The 19,959-nt window shown below is 45.6% G+C and overlaps 2 protein-coding genes across 2 annotated transcripts; both read right to left on the reverse strand.

The window, feature by feature from the left end:
* Positions 1-2,312: 2,312 nt before the first annotated feature.
* On the reverse strand, positions 2,313-18,386 carry LOC124035074 (polycystic kidney disease protein 1-like 2). The gene is made up of 7 exons (XM_046348489.1): positions 18,259-18,386; positions 17,894-18,096; positions 4,350-5,081; positions 4,029-4,224; positions 3,615-3,834; positions 3,408-3,492; positions 2,313-2,796 (listed from the first exon to the last, which is right to left on the reverse strand). Exons 3-7 carry the CDS (start codon positions 4,471-4,473, stop codon positions 2,750-2,752), a joined length of 672 nt encoding a protein of 223 aa, XP_046204445.1. The 5' UTR covers positions 4,474-5,081; positions 17,894-18,096; positions 18,259-18,386; the 3' UTR covers positions 2,313-2,749.
* Positions 18,387-19,316: 930 nt separating this feature from the next.
* Positions 19,317-19,809, reverse strand: LOC124035345 (polycystic kidney disease protein 1-like 3). The gene is made up of 2 exons (XM_046348812.1): positions 19,619-19,809; positions 19,317-19,521 (listed from the first exon to the last, which is right to left on the reverse strand). Exons 1-2 carry the CDS (start codon positions 19,769-19,771, stop codon positions 19,399-19,401), a joined length of 276 nt encoding a protein of 91 aa, XP_046204768.1. The 5' UTR covers positions 19,772-19,809; the 3' UTR covers positions 19,317-19,398.
* Positions 19,810-19,959: the final 150 nt, after the last annotated feature.

Consider the following 19,959-nt stretch of genomic DNA (forward strand, 5'->3'; position numbering starts at 1 on the left):
GCATAGGGAAAGTACAAAAGTGGCCTGTCTCTAAGTGCAAGGAGGATTCCTTAAGGGTTGGATAGGAGTCATGTGTCTGGGGTTAGAACATGTTTATCAAAAATGAATAGAAACCACCTGTCTGGTTTATGATAAGATCACGGTTAAGTTACTATCCAACTGTCTAGTTTCTGTGGGAAGATGGCTTTCCACGTCATAGCAGGGGAGTGGAGTGAAGACAACAGGATGCAGATAGCGGAGTCGTATCTCGAGGACAGAGCGCCATCTGACCCAGACTGGATCATCCTACTGTGACATCTACTGTATTGTAGCTAAATGTAACTCTGTATCCTTATGTCATTCAGCCAAAGCGTCCAATTGGGTGAAATTAATCTAATTTGAGCATTCTTTGAGTCCATCCTGGAGTTTGTACCAGAAAGTTAGAACCTAACATTTTAAACTGACTTGGACAGAGCTGTTTATTCACATGTGCTGTTGCTGGTCAACTCCATAGCTTGCAGTGACACACAGAGTTACGAACATGAGTCGGAGGAGTTCTTAGACAATCTCTGCCATGGCATTGAGATACAGTAACTTACATAACTGTCTGGGGTGATATAAGTGTATTCCTAATGGGTGTTACCCTTTCTTTCATAACAATCAGCTGAGCACAGGGAAAGTAGGACTCACATTCTGATGGGGATGAGGGGAGAACACTGGAATATAACCTTATTTAGGGAAAAACAGTTTCAAAGACACCTTGTTTTAATCATTTTGAAAATGGGTTCCAATAAATAAATATATAATACTATGTGAACCCATAGATACAGTCACCTCCAAAAATATTTGCACCCTTGACGAAGATGAGCAATACTAATACTAATACTTTATTGTATGCTCATATTAAAAATATTATTTTATATTAATACAGTTGAAAGAGATTTTGTTGAACCTTTTACTGCAGTGGGCTAAATCAGGGTCATAAAGTGTTCCTTGGTAGTCTTAAACAAATCTACTTCGTAACAAAAGTATACACCTCACACACATGGTTATGGGCTTAAAATAGCGAGATAAAGAGTTGAAATGTATTACATTTTGAGTTTGCATCCCAATATACATCACAGAAGAGTGAAATATAACAAAACCGTTTGACATAGAAACACCGGATTTTCGGCGGCTTTTTATTACTTATGAAATTATGAAAAATATGAATTACATTCCACCCATGAGGCTACTAGGTCGTTTCACTGCAGGAAGGGCTACCAAGTAAAAACACAATCTAAAAAAGATACTGTAGGTGTCAAAATTATTGGCACCCGTAAAGATTCTTATCAATACAATCAATTTGCATTAACATTCTACTTAAAAAATATAAAAAAATCTCAGTTTAAGGAACTGTATCTTCCAGGGCTTCCCATTTCACGGGGGTATAAAAAAAGAGGAAACACCATATATACCAAATATACCACTAATCACTATTAGGGAAACAAGAAGTTTAAAACCACTGGAGCAGTGGTGAACTTGCCTGGTAAAGGACCCAAGAGTGTTGTGTCCCTACTCGCAGTGATGAAGATGGTTTGGCATGAAATAAATGTCCAAGGGCCACAGTTGGAGAATGACAGAACATAACCGCATCTTGAGGTCACCAAGTCTCCAAATCTACCATTATATGCCACTTCCATGCCAAATGTCTATTTGGAAGGGTTGCCACCAAGGTGCTATGGTCAGATGAGATGAAAATAGAGGTATTTTGCCACACACACCAGTGGTGGGTTTGGCTTTGAAAGAAAGATGCATATGCAGAAAATAACCCCATGCCTCCTGTAAAATATGGTGGCTGATCTTTGATTTTATGAGGCGGTTTTGCTGCCTGGTCTTGGGGACCTTGTTCAGGTCAACGAACGGTATCATGAACTGTACCAAGTACCAGGACATTTTAGCCAAAAACCTGGTTGCCTCTACTAAGAGGCTGAAACTTGGCTACAAGTGGATCTTCCAGCAAGACAATGACCCCAAGCACACATAAAAATCCACAAAGAATTTATAAATTAACCAAGAAAATCTACATTTTGCAAAGGCCATCTCAGTCTCCGGACTTGAACCCCATTGAAAACCTGTGGTTTGAACTGAAGAGTGCAGTCCAGAGCGCAGACCGAAGGATATCAAGGATCTGGAAAGATTATGTATGGAGGAGTGGTCTAAGATCGTTCCCAATGTGTTATTTAATCTCAGAAAACATTCAATATAGCTCTGGTTTTCTATTATTTATTTGATAGTCTTTTTTTCTCATCTTTATCATCTTTATCAAGGGTGACAATGATTTTGGAGGTGACTGTATGTTACTTAAAAGTCCATATAAATGTACAGTGTAAAATAATATATCAGTGGTTTGTGATAAAATAAATATAGAGATATATATATACAGAGTAATATATATACAGAATATACAGAGTAATTCCATACATTGAGTAACTTCATACAATCCACAGGAATAAACATTTCTAACTATCAGTTTATTACTAAATATTACAATTTCAAATGATACAGTAGTTTTCAGTACATTCATACATATTATGCCTTATACATTTCTAAGATAAGAGTAACAAGTATTCAATAAAAACATAACAACTATATTTTCAAAGAACTCATATTCTCAGTTTGCCACGTTGATAGTCAGTGCAGCAGAGCAGAGGATGTCTGTTGTAGGGCATCAGGTCTTCCAACCCCATTGATCCTCTGGAGACAGCATGTAGAGCTAAATTGTGTTTCTTCAGTGTATCTCCCTACCGGAGTACAATTTACACATCTCCTGTTGTTCTGTAAGACAGATAAGACAGGCCTCTTTGTGAGGTCTTTTCTTTTCAACATCTCAGAAGGGAAGCTCAACAGAATCCCTGTGAGCCTGACATGGTGTGGCATACTAACACAGGTTTTTAGATATTTGTACCTTTATTTTACCAGCTTAGTCTCAACGATATTAAACATATATTTTACACTAGAGGCCTGGCCAAAATGGCAGCAAAACACTATGCTTCTCCTACTATCTGAGAGTAAAACAGACTTACAGCTCTTTTCCAGTCTAAAATGCATATACCATTAATTATGCTGAACAGACAGGTTTCAATAGTTCGACAGAAGCCATTCATATCCCAGGCTTGTTGTATATCTGCACGAGAGTAGGCGTGGACATGAAAAAAATGTAATTTTCTCTCTACGACAATCCCTTTAGATACTGACTTTAATCCTTCTCTTTCTGTAAAACCCTCAATACTGAGATTTGGGTTGATGTCATTTTGTAATTGCCTTTTCAGAGTACTAGTACTGACAAACCCAGATCAATGATGCCTTTGTAAAACTGACACTAAGGTAAAGCATAAGGGTTTTGTGAGAGCCCTGTACAGTAGGTCTTCTGTGGTAGAGGATCTTACCTTTCAGAAGTAGTCCAACCTCCCCACTGTCTTCTACTGCCACTGGTTTGAGGAGGAGGGCAAAGAAGATCGCCATACCAATTACCTGAGAATAAACCCAAGAATCAAACAAAATTCTTGTTTTTACATCTGCTGATGATTGACTGATTGATTGAACAGAACTTCAGGACTATGTTCTTCATGTAAGACATAGCGCCCTGGTCTTACCTTAAGAGGCTGCAGGATGAAGATGCTCTGGAAGAGGGACATGGCCAGAGAGATAACCCACTGGATGGATTTCTCCCTGCCATAGGCAAAGCCATACATCAGGGTAAAGTACGTGGACACCACACTGATGGAGACGAGCAAGAACCAGCCCACAAACACAAACCACCAGGGCAGCCAGCAGCTCGAGCTTTTCCTTTTCTCCCTAGCAACACGGGGAGGACTGGGAGAGGAGGCACAGAGGAAACACAGGTATGTTTAGGTACTTGGGAGAGTAATGTATGACAACGATATTCACACAAATACAGAGCAATTAAACTTGATTGGAAACTGAGAGGAAGGGGAATGACGTGTACATTTCTTAACTTTGAATTCCGTTATTTATATTCCCTTCTCTGCACAGGTATATTGTCCAACCTGTAAGCCATGTGGCTGGTGAAAACCATCTCGGACATCTTCTGCAGCAGGTGGACGGTGTTCAGGATGTGTTGATGGGCCTCTGGGGTGGGGAAGGCACTCTCATCCAGCCGCTCCAGGCACATGGACAGGTGGTGGAGGAAGTACAGGACAAACTTGCTGCAGTAGACCCAGTGTGGGTCACCCTCGATCAACCCTAGTGATACGTAGGCAGACGCATCAAATCTTAGGACAATTACAACAATTACAATGACGTCAACACCTGTGTGACTTGTAAGGTTGTAAGGTTGTAAGGTTGCTCTTGCAGTGTCAGTGAAGCACCTTGCATAAGCTGAATGACCCCTTGCACTCTGTCCAAGGCTGAGCAAAGGTCATCGCATGACTCCAGCTTCTTCTCCAGCTCAGGCACTTTGTTCTTCTGGCTCTTACAGAGCAGATTCACCATCTCCTCTGTGTCCTAGATAGGGACGTAGCACACAGGAATACAGTACTTAAGGACAGAACATATATAAACACAGTTGCTAGTACCAATCTTAATAATGTATGTAGTTCTGTCCTTGAGGTTGTTCTTGTCGAATTCTGTTTTGTATTATGTAATTCTGTATTATGTTTCATGTTTTGTGTGGACCCCAGGAAGAGTAGCTGCTGCTATTGCAACAGATAATGGGGATCCTAATAAAATACCAAATACCAATCTTAATGGTTGCTATAACCAATAAGATATTGTATGGCCTTGGAGGTAAGAAAAAAGGAAGGCCCAGCTGAAAGGAATAAACGATGGGAGTGTTTGAAGGTTATAGACAAAGTATAGCGCAGAACTATAGCACAGCAACAACACTTTATTTTGAAAATGGAAAGAGAGGACCTTAAGAATGGTTGGCATGGTAACAGCGAGGGGTTTCAGGCCCTGCATATCGTGGTTCTTCTCCTTTGGTTGGGCAACTCGCGACTTGATGCTGCGGAATATGGTGATGATGAGGATGTTGATGGGGAACATGAGCAAACCACTTTCCACCCCCACCATGATCTCCTCCCAAGTGACCTCCAGCGAACCTGGGACACACACCATTATGGAGAAAGCACACACCATTATGGAGAAAGCACACACCATTATGGAGTCAAGGCACAATAACAGAGGCTATATCACTCAATCTATCATTCAATGTCTGAACACTTGTTGTGTTGTTCTGGGTCAAGTATTCCTTAGCCGTATAAAAGGTCTATCAAGGGCTTGGGGTCATTGAATAACCACTCTGTGCTGTGTGACAAGGTCTTTCAGGTCTGGATAGTCAAAGGAATGTGGCTGAAACGTTACCTATTGACGGGTTATGAAGAGCCTTCCACTGCCTACAACTACTAGTCCTTGTAACTCTGTGAACACCAAGGAGAAAAGAGCCTTGAGTGGGACCTAGCACTTATAATTGAGACCAGTCCTTGTCTTTGATACTTGACGCAGCTGTATCTAAAAGTCTGATATGTTACCATCCACATTGCAGGCTAATCGTAGTTCCCATGTACTGCACTGCTCTCTTTTTACTGTATATATATTTTTTTCCGTTAGCCAAAATGTCCCATTTCTATTTGAGTGGAGAGTAAAATTGCCCATCCTTATCAGATGCAGCTCATTATTGCCCATCCTTATCAGATGCAGCTCATTATTGCCCATCCTTATCAGATGCAGCTCATTATTGCCCATCCTTATCAGAGGCAGCTCATTACTGCCCATCCTTATCAGAGGCAGCTCATTATTTCCCATCCTTATCAGAGGCAGCTCATTATTTCCCATCCTTATCAGAGGCAGCTCATTATTGCCCATCCTTATCAGAGGCAGCTCATTATTTCCCATCCTTATCAGAGGCAGCTCATTATTGCCCATCCTTATTAGAGGCAGCTCATTATTTCCCATCCTTATCAGAGGCAGCTCATTATTGCTCATCCTTATCATAGGCAGCTCATTATTTCCCATCCTTATCAGAGGCAGCTCATTATTTCCAATCCTTATCAGAGGCAGCTCATTATTTCCCATCCTTATCAGAGGCAGCTCATTATTTCCCATCCTTATCAGATGCAGCTCATTATTTCCCATCCTTATCAGATGCAGCTCATTATTTCCCATCCTTATCAGAGGCAGCTCATTATTGCCCATCCTTATCAGAGGCAGCTCATTATTTCCCATCCTTATTAGAGGCAGCTCATTATTTCCCATCCTTATCAGAGGCAGCTCATTATTGCCCATCCTTATCAGAGGCAGCTCATTATTTCCCATCCTTATCAGAGGCAGCTCATTATTTCCAATCCTTATCAGAGGCAGCTCATTATTTCCCATCCTTATCAGAGGCAGCTCATTATTTCCCATCCTTATCAGAGGCAGCTCATTATTTCCCATCCTTATTAGAGGCAGCTCATTATTTCCCATCCTTATCAGAGGCAGCTCATTATTTCCCATCCTTATCAGAGGCAGCTCATTATTGCCCATCCTTATCAGAGGCAGCTCATTATTTCCCATCCTTATTAGAGGCAGCTCATTATTTCCCATCCTTATCAGAGGCAGCTCATTATTGCCCATCCTTATCAGAGGCAGCTCATTATTTCCCATCCTTATCAGAGGCAGCTCATTATTTCCAATCCTTATCAGAGGCAGCTCATTATTTCCCATCCTTATCAGAGGCAGCTCATTATTTCCCATCCTTATCAGAGGCAGCTCATTATTTCCCATCCTTATCAGAGGCAGCTCATTATTTCCCATCCTTATCAGATGCAGCTCATTATTTCCCATCCTTATCAGAGGCAGCTCATTATTGCCCATCCTTATCAGAGGCAGCTCATTATTTCCCATCCTTATTAGAGGCAGCTCATTATTTCCCATCCTTATCAGAGGCAGCTCATTATTGCCCATCCTTATCAGAGGCAGCTCATTATTTCCAATCCTTATCAGAGGCAGCTCATTATTTCCCATCCTTATGAGAGGCAGCTCATTATTTCCCATCCTTATCAGAGGCAGCTCATTATTTCCCATCCTTATCAGATGCAGCTCATTATTTCCCATCCTTATCAGAGGCAGCTCATTATTGCCCATCCTTATCAGAGGCAGCTCATTATTTTCCATCCTCATCAGATGCAGCTCATTATTTCCCATCCTTATCAGATGCAGCTCATTATTTCCCATCCTTATCAGATGCAGCTCATTATTTCCCATCCTTATCAGAGGCAGCTCATTATTGCCCATCCTTATCAGAGGCAGCTCATTATTTCCCATCCTTATTAGAGGCAGCTCATTATTTCCCATCCTTATCAGAGGCAGCTCATTATTGCCCATCCTTATCAGAGGCAGCTCATTATTTCCCATCCTTATCAGAGGCAGCTCATTATTTCCAATCCTTATCAGAGGCAGCTCATTATTTCCCATCCTTATCAGAGGCAGCTCATTATTTCCCATCCTTATCAGATGCAGCTCATTATTTCCCATCCTTATCAGAGGCAGCTCATTATTTCCAATCCTTATCAGAGGCAGCTCATTATTTCCCATCCTTATCAGAGGCAGCTCATTATTTCCCATCCTTATCAGATGCAGCTCATTATTTCCCATCCTTATCAGAGGCAGCTCATTATTGCCCATCCTTATCAGAGGCAGCTCATTATTTCCCATCCTTATCAGATGCAGCTCATTATTTCCCATCCTTATCAGATGCAGCTCATTATTTCCCATCCTTATCAGAGGCAGCTCATTATTTCCCATCCTTATCAGAGGCAGCTCATTATTTCCCATCCTTATCAGATGCAGCTCATTATTTCCCATCCTTATCAGAGGCAGCTCATTATTGCCCATCCTTATCAGAGGCAGCTCATTATTTCCCATCCTTATCAGATGCAGCTCATTATTTCCCATCCTTATCAGATGCAGCTCATTATTTCCCATCCTTATCAGATGCAGCTCATTATTTCCCATCCTTATCAGATGCAGCTCATGATTTCCCATCCTTATCAGAGGCAGCTCATTATTGCCCATCCTTATCAGAGGCAGCTCATTATTTCCCATCCTTATTAGAGGCAGCTCATTATTTCCCATCCTTATCAGAGGCAGCTCATTATTGCCCATCCTTATCAGAGGCAGCTCATTATTTCCCATCCTTATCAGACGCAGCTCATTATTTCCAATCCTTATCAGAGGCAGCTCATTATTTCCCATCCTTATCAGAGGCAGCTCATTATTTCCCATCCTTATCAGAGGCAGCTCATTATTTCCCATCCTTATCAGAGGCAGCTCATTATTTCCCATCCTTATCAGATGCAGCTCATTATTTCCCATCCTTATCAGAGGCAGCTCATTAGATGTGGGCTCAGATATGAACGGCACAGTCACAAAAGAGGACTGATTGACTCACCATCAAGGACTTATCCAGTACAATGTTGTATCTCTATTGATAGAATCAAATCAAAATCAAATCAAATCAAATTTTATTTGTCACATACACATGGTTAGCAGATGTTAATGCGAGTGTAGCGAAATGCTTGTGCTTCTAGTTCCGACAATGCAGTGATAACCAACAAGTAATCTAACTAACAATTCCAAAACTACTGTCTTATACACAGTGTAAGGGGATAAGGAACATGTACATAAGGATATATGAATGAGTGATGGTACAGAGCAGCATACAGTAGATGGTATCGAGTACAGTATATACATATGAGATGAGTGTGTAGACAAAGTAAACAAAGTGGCATAGTTAAAGTGGCTAGTGATACATGTGTTACATAAGGATGCAGTCGATGTTGTAGAGTACAGTATATACATATGCATATGAGATGAATAATGTAGGGTAAGTAACATTATATAAGGTAGCATTGTTTAAAGTGGCTAGTGATATATTTACATAATTTCCCATCAATTCCCATTATTAAAATGGCTGGAGTTGGGTCAGTGTCAATGTCAGTGTGTTGGCAGCAGCCACTCAATGTTAGTGGTGGCTGTTTAACAGTCTGATGGCCTTGAGATAGAAGCTGTTTTTCAGTCTCTCGGTCCCAGCTTTGATGCACCTGTACTGACCTCGCCTTCTGGATGATAGCGGGGTGAACAGGCAGTGGTTCGGGTGGTTGATGTCCTTGATGATCTTTATGGCCTTCCTGTAACAACGGGTGGTGTAGGTGTCCTGGAGGGCAGGTAGTTTGCCCCCGGTGATGCGTTGTGCAGTCCTCACTACCCTCTGGAGAGCCTTACGGTTGAGGGCGGAGCAGTTGCCGTACCAGGCGGTGATACAGCCCGCCAGGATGCTCTCGATTGTGCATCTGTAGAAGTTTGTGAGTGCTTTTGGTGACAAGCCGAATTTCTTCAGCCTCCTGAGGTTGAATAGGCACTGCTGCGCCTTCTTCACGACGCTGTCAGTGTGAGTGGACCAATTCAGTTTGTCTGTGATGTGTATGCCGAGGAACTTAAAACTAGCTACCCTCTCCACTACTGTTCCATCGATGTGGATAGGGGGTGTTCCCTCTGCTGTTTCCTGAAGTCCACAATCATCTCCTTAGTTTTGTTGACGTTGAGTGTGAGGTTATTTTCCTGACACCACACTCCAAGGGCCCTCACCTCCTCCCTGTAGGCCGTCTCGTCGTTGTTGGTAATCAAGCCTACCACTGTTGTGTCGTCCGCAAACTTGATGATTGAGTTGGAGGCGTGCGTGGCCACGCAGTCGTGGGTGAACAGGGAGTACAGGAGAGGGCTCAGAACGCACCCTTGTGGGGCCCCGTGTTGAGGATCAGCGGGGAGGAGATGTTGTTGCCTACCCTCACCACCTGGGGGCGGCCCGTCAGGAAGTCCAGTACCCAGTTGCACAGGGCGGGGTCGAGACCCAGGGTCTCGAGCTTGATGACGAGCTTGGAGGATACTATGGTGTTGAATGCCGAGCTGTAGTCGATGAACAGCATTCTCACATAGGTATTCCTCTTGTCCAGGTGGGTTAGGGCAGTGTGCAGTGTGGTTGAGATTGCATCGTCTGTGGACCTATTTGGGCGGTAAGCAAATTGGAGTGGGTCTAGGGTGTCAGGTAGGGTGGAGGTGATATGGTCCTTGACTAGTCTCTCAAAGCACTTCATGATGACGGAAGTGAGTGCTACGGGGCGGTAGTCGTTTAGCTCAGTTACCTTAGCTTTCTTGGGAACAGGAACAATGGTGGCCCTCTTGAAGCATGTGGGAACAGCAGACTGGTATAGGGATTGATTGAATATGTCCGTAAACACACCGGCCAGCTGGTCTGCGCATGCTCTGAGGGCGCGGCTGGGGATGCCGTCTGGGCCTGCAGCCTTGCGAGGGTTAACACGTTTAAATGTCTTACTCACCTCGGCTGCAGTGAAGGAGAGACCGCATGTTTCCGTTGCAGGCCGTGTCAGTGGCACTGTATTGTCCTCAAAGCGGGCAAAAAAGTTATTTAGTCTGCCTGGGAGCAAGACATCCTGGTCCGTGACTGGGCTGGATTTCATCTTGTAGTCCGTGATTGACTGTAGACCCTGCCACATGCCTCTTGTGTCTGAGCCATTGAATTGAGATTCCACTTTGTCTCTGTACTGACGCTTAGCTTGTTTGATAGCCTTACGAAGGGAATAGCTGCACTGTTTGTATTCAGTCATGTTGCCAGACACCTTGCCCTGATTAAAAGCAGTGGTTCGCGCTTTCAGTTTCACGCGAATGCTGCCATCAATCCACGGTTTCTGGTTAGGGAATGTTTTTATCGTTGCTATGGGAACGACATCTTCGACGCACGTTCTAATGAACTCGCACACCGAATCAGCGTATTCGTCAATATTCCCATCTGACGCAATACGAAACATGTCCCAGTCCACGTGATGGAAGCAGTCTTTGAGTGTAGAGTCAGCTTGGTCTGACCAGCGTTGGACAGACCTCAGCGTGGGAGCCTCTTGTTTTAATTTCTGCCTGTAGGCAGGGATCAGCAAAATGGAGTCGTGGTCAGCTTTCCCGAAAGGGGGGCGGGGCAGGGCCTTATATGCGTCGCGGAAGTTAGAGTAGCAATGATCCAAGGTTTTACCACCCCTGGTTGCGCAATCGATATGCTGATAAAATTTAGGGAGTCTTGTTTTCAGATTGGCTTTGTTAAAATCCCCAGCTACAATGAATGCAGCCTCCGGATAAATGTTTTCCAGTTTGCAAAGAGTTAAATAAAGTTCGTTCAGAGCCATCGATGTGTCTGCTTGGGGGGATATATACGGCTGTGATTATAATCGAAGAGAATTCTCTTGGAAGATAATGCGGTCTACATTTGATTGTGAGGAATTCTAAATCAGGTGAACAGAAGGATTTGAGTTCCTGTATGTTTCCTTCATCACACCATGTCCCGTTAGTCATGAGGCATACGCCCCCTCCACTCTTCTTACCAGATAGATGTTTGTTTCTGTCGGCGCGATGCGTGGAGAAACCCGTTGGCTGTACCGCCCTGGATAGCGTTTTCCCAGTAAGCCATGTCTCCGTAAAGCAGAGAACGTTGCAGTCTCTGATGTCCCTCTGGAATGCCACCCTTGCTCGGATTTCATCAACCTTGTTGTCGAGAGACTGGACATTGGCAAGAAGAATACTGGGAAGTGGTGCGCGATGTGCCCTTTTTCGGAGTCTGACCAGAACACCGCCGCGTTTCCCTCTTTTTCGGAGTCGTTTCCTTGGGTCGCTGCATGCGATCCATTCCGTTGTCCTGTTTGTAAGGCAGAACACAGGATCCGCGTCGCGGAAAACATATTCTTGGTCGTACTGATGGTGAGTTGACGCTGATCTTATATTCAGTAGTTCTTCTCGACTGTATGTAATGAAACCTAAGATGACCTGGGGTACTAATGTAAGAAATAACACATAAAAAAACAAAAACTGCATAGTTTCCTAGGAACGCTAAGCGAGGCGGCCATCTCAGTCGGCGCCGGAAGTGAATGTTGTAAGATAATGGCTAAAGTGTTCCACTCTGAAATTGTATTGTCATGCAGGTGAAAGAGGACCCAAAAGCGACTTAACAGAAACAGAGTTTATTCAAGTCCAAACAGAAAACGACAAATCCTGAATCCTTAACAGGAAATGTCCAAACAGGGAATAACAGAAATCCTCTAGTCTGTAGAGGGGAATAACAGGAGAAGCGGCCACAGACTGCAGGTCGCCCGGGTAGGCGCAGGCCGTAGCTGACAGAGACACCTGCTCACACGCAGCATCTGATGAAGGCAAAAACACGACAGGACAGGGCGATACACAATCACAGCACGGTGAATTCTAAACAAGGAACCGACAGGACAGGAACGGAACACAAAGGAAGAAATAGGGACTCTAATCAGGGGAAAGGATCGGGAACAGGTGTGGGAAGACTAAATGATGATTAGGGGAATAGGAACAGCTGGGAGCAGGAACGGAACGATAGAGAGAAGAGAGAGCGAGAGAGTGAGAGGGGAGGGGGAGAGAGAGGGATAGAAAGAGGGAAAGAACCTAATAAGACCAGCAGAGGGAAACGAATAGAATGGGGAGCACAGGGACAAGACATGATAATAAATGACAAACATGACAGTACCCCCCACTCACCGAGCGCCTCCTGGCGCACTCGAGGAGGAATCCTGGCGGCAACGGAGGAAATCATCGATGAGTGAACGGTCCAGCACGTCCCGAGACGGAACCCAACTCCTCTCCTCAGGACCGTAACCCTCCCAATCCACTAAGTATTGGTGACCCCGTCCCGAGAACGCATGTCCATGATCTTATGTACCTTGTAAATAGGTGCGCTCTCGACAAGGACGGGAGGGGAGGGAAGACGAACGGGGGTGCGAAGAAAGGGCTTAACACAGGAGACATGGAAGACAGGATGGACGCGACGAAGATGTCGCGGAAGAAGCAGTCGCACAGCGACAGGATTGACGACCTGGGAGACACGGAACGGACCAATGAACCGCGGAGTCAACTTACGAGAAGCTGTCGTAAGAGGAAGGTTGCGAGTGGAAAGCCACACTCTCTGGCCGCAACAATACCTTGGACTCTTAATCCTGCGTTTATTGGCGGCTCTCACCGTCTGTGCCCTGTAACGGCAAAGTGCAGACCTCACCCTCCTCCAGGTGCGCTCACAACGTTGGACAAACGCTTGAGCGGAGGGAACGCTGGACTCGGCAAGCTGGGATGAGAACAGAGGAGGCTGGTAACCCAGACTACTCTGAAACGGAGATAACCCGGTAGCAGACGAAGGAAGCGGAATGTGAGCGTATTCTGCCCAGGGGAGCTGTTCTGCCCAAGACGCAGGGTTTCTGAAAGAAAGGCTGCGTAGTATGCGACCAATCGTCTGATTGGCCCTCTCTGCTTGACCGTTAGACTGGGGATGAAACCCGGAAGAGAGACTGACGGACGCACCAATCAAACGACAGAACTCCCTCCAAAACTGTGACGTGAATTGCGGGCCTCTGTCTGAAACGGCGTCTAACGGGAGGCCATGAATTCTGAATACATTCTCAATAATGATTTGTGCCGTCTCCTTAGCGGAAGGAAGTTTAGCGAGGGGAATGAAATGTGCCGCCTTAGAGAACCTATCGACAACCGTAAGAATCACAGTCTTCCCCGCAGACAAAGGCAGACCGGTAATGAAGTCTAAGGCGATGTGAGACCATGGTCGAGAAGGAATGGGGAGCGGTCTGAGACGACCGGCAGGAGGAGAGTTACCCGACTTAGTCTGCGCGCAGTCCGAACAAGCAGCCACGAAACGGCGCGTGTCACGCTCCTGAGTCGGCCACCAAAAGCGCTGGCGAATAGACGCAAGAGTGCCTCGAACACCGGGATGACCAGCTAACTTGGCAGAGTGAGCCCACTGAAGAACAGCCAGACGAGTGGAAACAGGAACGAAAAGGAGGTTACTAGGACAAGCGCGCGGCGACGCAGTGTGCGTGAGTGCTTGCTTAACCTGTCTTTCAATTCCCCAAACTGTTAACCCGACAACACGCCCATAAGGAAGAATCCCCTCGGGATCAGTAGAAGCCACAGAAGAACTAAACAGACGGGATAAGGCATCAGGCTTGGTGTTCTTGCTACCCGGACGGTAAGAAATCACAAACTCGAAACGAGCGAAAAACAACGCCCAACGAGCTTGACGGGCATTAAGTCGTTTGGCAGAACGGATGTACTCAAGGTTCTTATGGTCTGTCCAAACGACAAAAGGAACGGTCGCCCCCTCCAACCACTGTCGCCATTCGCCTAGGGCTAAGCGGATGGCGAGCAGTTCACGGTTACCCACATCATAGTTGCGCTCAGATGGCGACAGGCGATGAGAAAAATAAGCGCAAGGATGAACCTTATCGTCAGACTGGAAGCGCTGGGATAGAATGGCTCCCACGCCTACCTCTGAAGCGTCAACCTCGACAATGAATTGTCTAGTGACGTCAGGAGTAACGAGGATAGGAGCGGACGTAAAACGTTCTTTTAGAAGATCAAAAGCTCCCTGGGCGGAACCGGACCACTTAAAACACGTCTTGACAGAAGTAAGAGCTGTGAGAGGGGCAGCAACTTGACCGAAATTACGAATGAAACGCCGATAGAAATTAGCGAAACCTAAAAAGCGCTGCAACTCGACACGTGACCTTGGAACGGGCCAATCACTGACAGCTTGGACCTTAGCGGAATCCATCTGAATGCCTTCAGCGGAAATAACGGAACCGAGAAAAGTAACGGAGGAGACATGAAAAGAGCACTTCTCAGCCTTTACGTAGAGACAATTCTCTAAAAGGCGCTGTAGAACACGTCGAACGTGCTGAACATGAATCTCGAGTGACGGAGAAAAAATCAGGATATCGTCAAGATAGACAAAAACAAAGATGTTCAGCATGTCTCTCAGAACATCATTAACTAATGCCTGAAAAACAGCTGGCGCATTGGCGAGACCGAACGGCAGAACCCGGTACTCAAAATGCCCTAACGGAGTGTTAAACGCCGTTTTCCACTCGTCCCCCTCTCTGATGCGCACGAGATGGTAAGCGTTACGAAGGTCCAACTTAGTAAAGCACCTGGCTCCCTGCAGAATCTCGAAGGCTGATGACATAAGGGGAAGCGGATAACGATTCTTAACCGTTATGTCATTCAGCCCTCGATAATCCACGCAGGGGCGCAGAGTACCGTCCTTCTTCTTAACAAAAAAGAACCCCGCCCCGGCCGGAGAGGAAGAAGGCACTATGGTACCGGCGTCAAGAGACACAGACAAATAATCCTCGAGAGCCTTACGTTCGGGAGCCGACAGAGAGTATAGTCTACCTCGAGGAGGAGTGGTCCCCGGAAGGAGATCAATACTACAATCATACGACCGGTGAGGAGGAAGGGAGTTGGCTCGGGACCGACTGAAGACCGTGCGCAGATCATGATATTCCTCCGGCACTCCTGTCAAATCGCCAGGTTCCTCCTGAGAAGTAGGGACAGAAGAAACGGGAGGGATGGCAGACATTAAACACTTCACATGACAAGAAACGTTCCAGGATAGGATAGAATTACTAGACCAATTAATAGAAGGATTATGACATACTAGCCAGGGATGACCCAAAACAACAGGTGTAAACGGTGAACGGAAAATCAAAAAGAAATAGTCTCACTGTGGTTACCAGATACTGTGAGGGTTAAAGGTAGTGTCTCAAATCTGATACTGGGAAGATGACTACCATCTAAGGCGAACATGGGCGTAGGCTTCTCTAACTCTCTGAAAGGAATGTCATGTTTCCGAACCCATGCTTCGTCCATGAAACAACCCTCAGCCCCAGAGTCTATCAAGGCACTACATGTAGCACCCGAACCGGTCCAGCGTAGATGGACCGACAAAGTAGTACAGGATTTTGATGGAGAGACTTGAGTAGTTGCGCTCACCTGTAGCCCTCCGCTTACAGATGAGCTCTGGCTTTTACTGGACATGAATTAACAAAATGTCCAGCAACTCCGCAATAGAGGCACAGGCGGTTGGTGATCCTCCGTTCCCTCTCCTTAGTCGAGATGCGAATCCCTCCCAGCTGCATGGGCTCAGTCTCAAAGCCAGAGGAGGGAGATGGTTGCGATGCGGAGCAGGGAAACACCGTTGATGCGAGCTCTCTTCCACGAGCCCGGTGACGAAGATCTACCCGTCGTTCTATGCGGATGGCGAGAGCAATCAAAGAGTCCACATCTGAAGGAACCTCCCGGGAGAGAATCTCATCCTTAACCACTGCGTGAGTCCCTCCAGAAAACGAGCGAGCAGCGCCGGCTCGTTCCACTCACTAGAGGCAGCAAGAGTGCGAAACTCAATAGAATAATCCGTTATGGACCGTTCACCTTGGCATAAGGAAGCCAGGGCCCTAGAAGCCTCCCCACCAAAAACTGAACGGTCAAAACCCGAATCATCTCCTCTTTAAAGTTCTGGAACTTGTTAGAGCAATCAGCCCTTGCCTCCCAGATAGCTGTGCCCCATTCTCGAGCCCGGCCAGTAAGGAGTGAAATGACGTAAGCAACCCGAGCTCTCTCTCTAGAGTATGTGTTGGGTTGAGAGAGAACACAATCTCACACTGCGTGAGAAAGGAGCGGCACTCAGTGGGCTGCCCGGAGTAGCAAGGTGGGTTATTAACCCTAGGTTCTGAGGCTCGGCAGGCCAGGAAGTAACAGGTGGCACGAGACGTAGACTCTGGAACTGTCCAGAGAGGTCGGAAACCTGAGCGGCCAGGTTCTCCACGGCATGGCGAGCAGCAGACAATTCCTGCTCGTGTCTGCCGAGCATGGCTCCTTGGATCTCGACGGCAGTGTAACGAGCGTCTGAAGTCACTGGGTCCATTCCTTGGTCGGTTCCTTCTGTCATGCAGGTGAAAGAGGACCCAAAAGCGACTTAACAGAAACAGAGTTTATTCAAGTCCAAACAGAAAACGACAAATCCTGAATCCTTAACAGGAAATGTCCAAACAGGGAATAACAGAAATCCTCTAGTCTGTAGAGGGGAATAACAGGAGAAGCGGCCACAGACTGCAGGTCGCTTCGGGTAGGCGCAGGCCGTAGCTGACAGAGACACCTGCTCACACGCAGCATCTGATGAAGGCAAAAACACGACAGGACAGGGCGATACACAATCACAGCACGGTGAATTCTAAACAAGGAACCGACAGGACAGGAACGGAACACAAAGGAAGAAATAGGGACTCTAATCAGGGGAAAGGATCGGGAACAGGTGTGGGAAGACTAAATGATGATTAGGGGAATAGGAACAGCTGGGAGCAGGAACGGAACGATAGAGAGAAGAGAGAGCGAGAGAGTGAGAGGGGGAGGGGGAGAGAGAGGGATAGAAAGAGGGAAAGAACCTAATAAGACCAGCAGAGGGAAACGAATAGAATGGGGAGCACAGGGACAAGACATGATAATAAATGACAAACATGACATGTATAATAGTGTGAAATGTTTGAGAATCATAAGAAGATAATATGAGGATGTGTGTAGCTCTGTTAGAATTATAAAAATTGGGTATTATAGTCTTTAGTAGGGATGTAAGCAGAGTGAAGTGGTAAAACAGATCATAGAAAACCTTCAGAGGTTTTCTAACCAAGAGAGCCCCAACTGGAGAGGGGAAGTGAAAGCCTTGAAGAATGAGACAAGATTGAGGGTTCTTTCTCTACAATGTGTTTAGTGGAAAAGTACTGGTTGTTTGAGTTGGGAGTAGCCTAAAGAGTGGAATGTGAGAGTGTATTATAAAAGGACTGGGTCCTCATTTTTGTCTTTAGAGCTCTCATGAATAAACCACAAATAACCTTTTTTACAGAATCTGAGTCTTTGCCTAATTTCTATTGACCCTAGCTTTACAACCTAAGGGAAATTAGTCAACGCGATAGTATCATCATTGAGATTGAAAATTCTCGTACATCTATGGACTTACCAATGGTGAAGATGACAGGAGACTGCTGGTTTTTGGGGATTTTCCAGAAGGCGATGTTGATGGCCATGGTGCAGAGCAGGAGGCTCATGCAGCAGGACACCCTCTGTGCTCGGGTGAATGGGCTACGCCAGGGAGGGTCTACGATGGACACCCAGATGTGCTGATCTCTAAAGCCTGACGACGTCCTGGTCTGGAAAATATTTCTGGGACATAGAAAGTGTGGGACATTTAAAGGAATTACATTGGAAAAGTAGACGAGGATACAATGGTTCAGAATTAAACTCCATGACACATTGCAAGATGTTTGATCTAGCCTAGAAATCCTCTACATGTTGTAACATTGTATTCTACCAGTGGTCAGTCACCTAAAGCTTCTGATCTCATTCTTCTTGGCAGCGTTGAGGGTCTTCTTGGTCAGCCCCTCCCCCCTGTCGGAGCTCAGCCATGATGAGGATAGGAAATGCCAAACCTTCTGTCTCTGCAGGTCTTGGATCGTCACCTTGTTGAGATACCTGGTGGGAGGAGACGTGATGTTACACTCAGGAAACTGCTTCTAATTCCCTGTGTAGAGAAACAGATTCTTCAAAGTCCCAGTGCAGTCAAAAATGTGATTTCCCTGTGTTTTATATTTCCACATTATGAGGTTGGAATAATACTGTGACATTGATGATAATGCCTTTTTAGTGTAAGAACTGTTTAAAAATACATTTCAGCCTGTTTTGGTGGGATGGAGTTTTGGCCTACCTGGGGACAACAGACCAATAAGAAATAGAGTTCCAAACCTCTCTGTTAATAACAGCTAGTGTTCCCACTCCGAAGTTAGTCCTAGCAAAATCCTTTGCTAAGAAGCTATTTTGTTTCTTAGTGACAATTTAATTGAAAACAATCACAGTAAGGTACTTAATTGTTACTCAGAAATGATTTGATATGGAGATAAATACGGCAGCATTGAACCTTTAAGACAGGTATTAAACAGGAGGAGAGGAGGAGACAAGGTGAGGTGAGGAGGCAAGGGTGCTATTTTGAAGTGTCATTGTGATGAAACTCTACCAGGTCTCCTGTGGTGAGTGGAGCAACGCTTGATAATGTCACACCTAAACTACTTTAACAGCCCAGTATTTATAGGTCCTAGTTGTCTTGCAGATTCTTAACCGAACCTAAGAGTTCAGTGTGCCACATATCATTTTAAACATGACTTGACCTTAAACAAGTCACAACAATTACAGGGAGGATGTGTCATCTGCCCTGGTGCTTACCAGGAGGGGTGCCCCCCAGAGTTGTCATGGCACAGCTGGATGCCCGTCAGCTCCCCCAGGAGAAAGGGTGTGGTCACCAGGAACAAGTCCACACCCCTTCTCTCAAATACTGGTTTATCAGGGTCACTTAGGTGGTGGGGCTCACTCTCTCCCTGTGTACCCACCAACTTGACTGTCACCTACATAAAAAAATACTCTAATTATCTAATTCCTATGCTAAGTAAACTGACCACAGAATGAAGGATCTACTCAGTTACCACCCCGTCTTACATTGGCAGAGGTACCCGCCCCTCTCCGACTGCCAGTCTGGACATTCAGTAGGTAGTTATAATTGGCACATGGGTGGTTATCCTTCAGTAGTGTCATCTTTCTCTGTGAACAAAAAAAGTGTTTCAGTGAGTGTATGTGCATGTGTGTGTATGTGTGTGTGTATTTGTGTTTGTGTTTGTACACGCCTTGATAAACTCACCCTGGTGAGGGCCCTCCTGTCTGCATAGCAGGCCCAGAGCAGAGTGACCAGATACAGGCCAAAGAAGGCAGAGAGCAACGCCACCACCACATAGTTCTCATTCACTGTGGCAAAGTACTGAGCTGTGAGCGACACGTCTACGTAGTTGGGCATCACAAAGAAAGAGCTCCCAAACGATGTCAGGTGGTTACACTGACAATGTGTCATCCTGGGAGTTGACTGTATACCCACCTAGAACAAGACAACACAGACAAACGCCTTCGCAATATCACAAACACATGTCGATGCTTACCAATTAGGTTTGTTCATACTCTGATGGAGACAAAGGAGGGATAGGGCTC

Source organism: Oncorhynchus gorbuscha, linkage group LG05 (assembly GCF_021184085.1).
Source record: "Oncorhynchus gorbuscha isolate QuinsamMale2020 ecotype Even-year linkage group LG05, OgorEven_v1.0, whole genome shotgun sequence".
NCBI classification, from domain to species: Eukaryota; Metazoa; Chordata; class Actinopteri; order Salmoniformes; family Salmonidae; genus Oncorhynchus; species Oncorhynchus gorbuscha.

What these genes read in the sequence shown, in the direction of transcription:
- LOC124035345 (XM_046348812.1), bottom strand. Translation starts at nt 19,771, where the DNA reads ATGCCCAACTACGTAGACGTGTCGCTCACAGCTCAGTACTTTGCCACA. An exon ending in ACAGGAGGGCCCTCACCAGG is followed by an intron (nt 19,522 to 19,618) that starts GTGAGTTTATCA and finishes TTTTGTTCACAG; the next exon opens with AGAAAGATGACACTACTGAA.
- LOC124035074 (XM_046348489.1), bottom strand. Translation starts at nt 4,473, where the DNA reads ATGGTGAATCTGCTCTGTAAGAGCCAGAAGAACAAAGTGCCTGAGCTG. An exon ending in GGTCATTCAGCTTATGCAAG is followed by an intron (nt 4,225 to 4,349) that starts GTGCTTCACTGA and finishes ACGTATCACTAG; the next exon opens with GGTTGATCGAGGGTGACCCA. An exon ending in TCATCCTGCAGCCTCTTAAG is followed by an intron (nt 3,493 to 3,614) that starts GTAAGACCAGGG and finishes GTTTATTCTCAG; the next exon opens with GTAATTGGTATGGCGATCTT.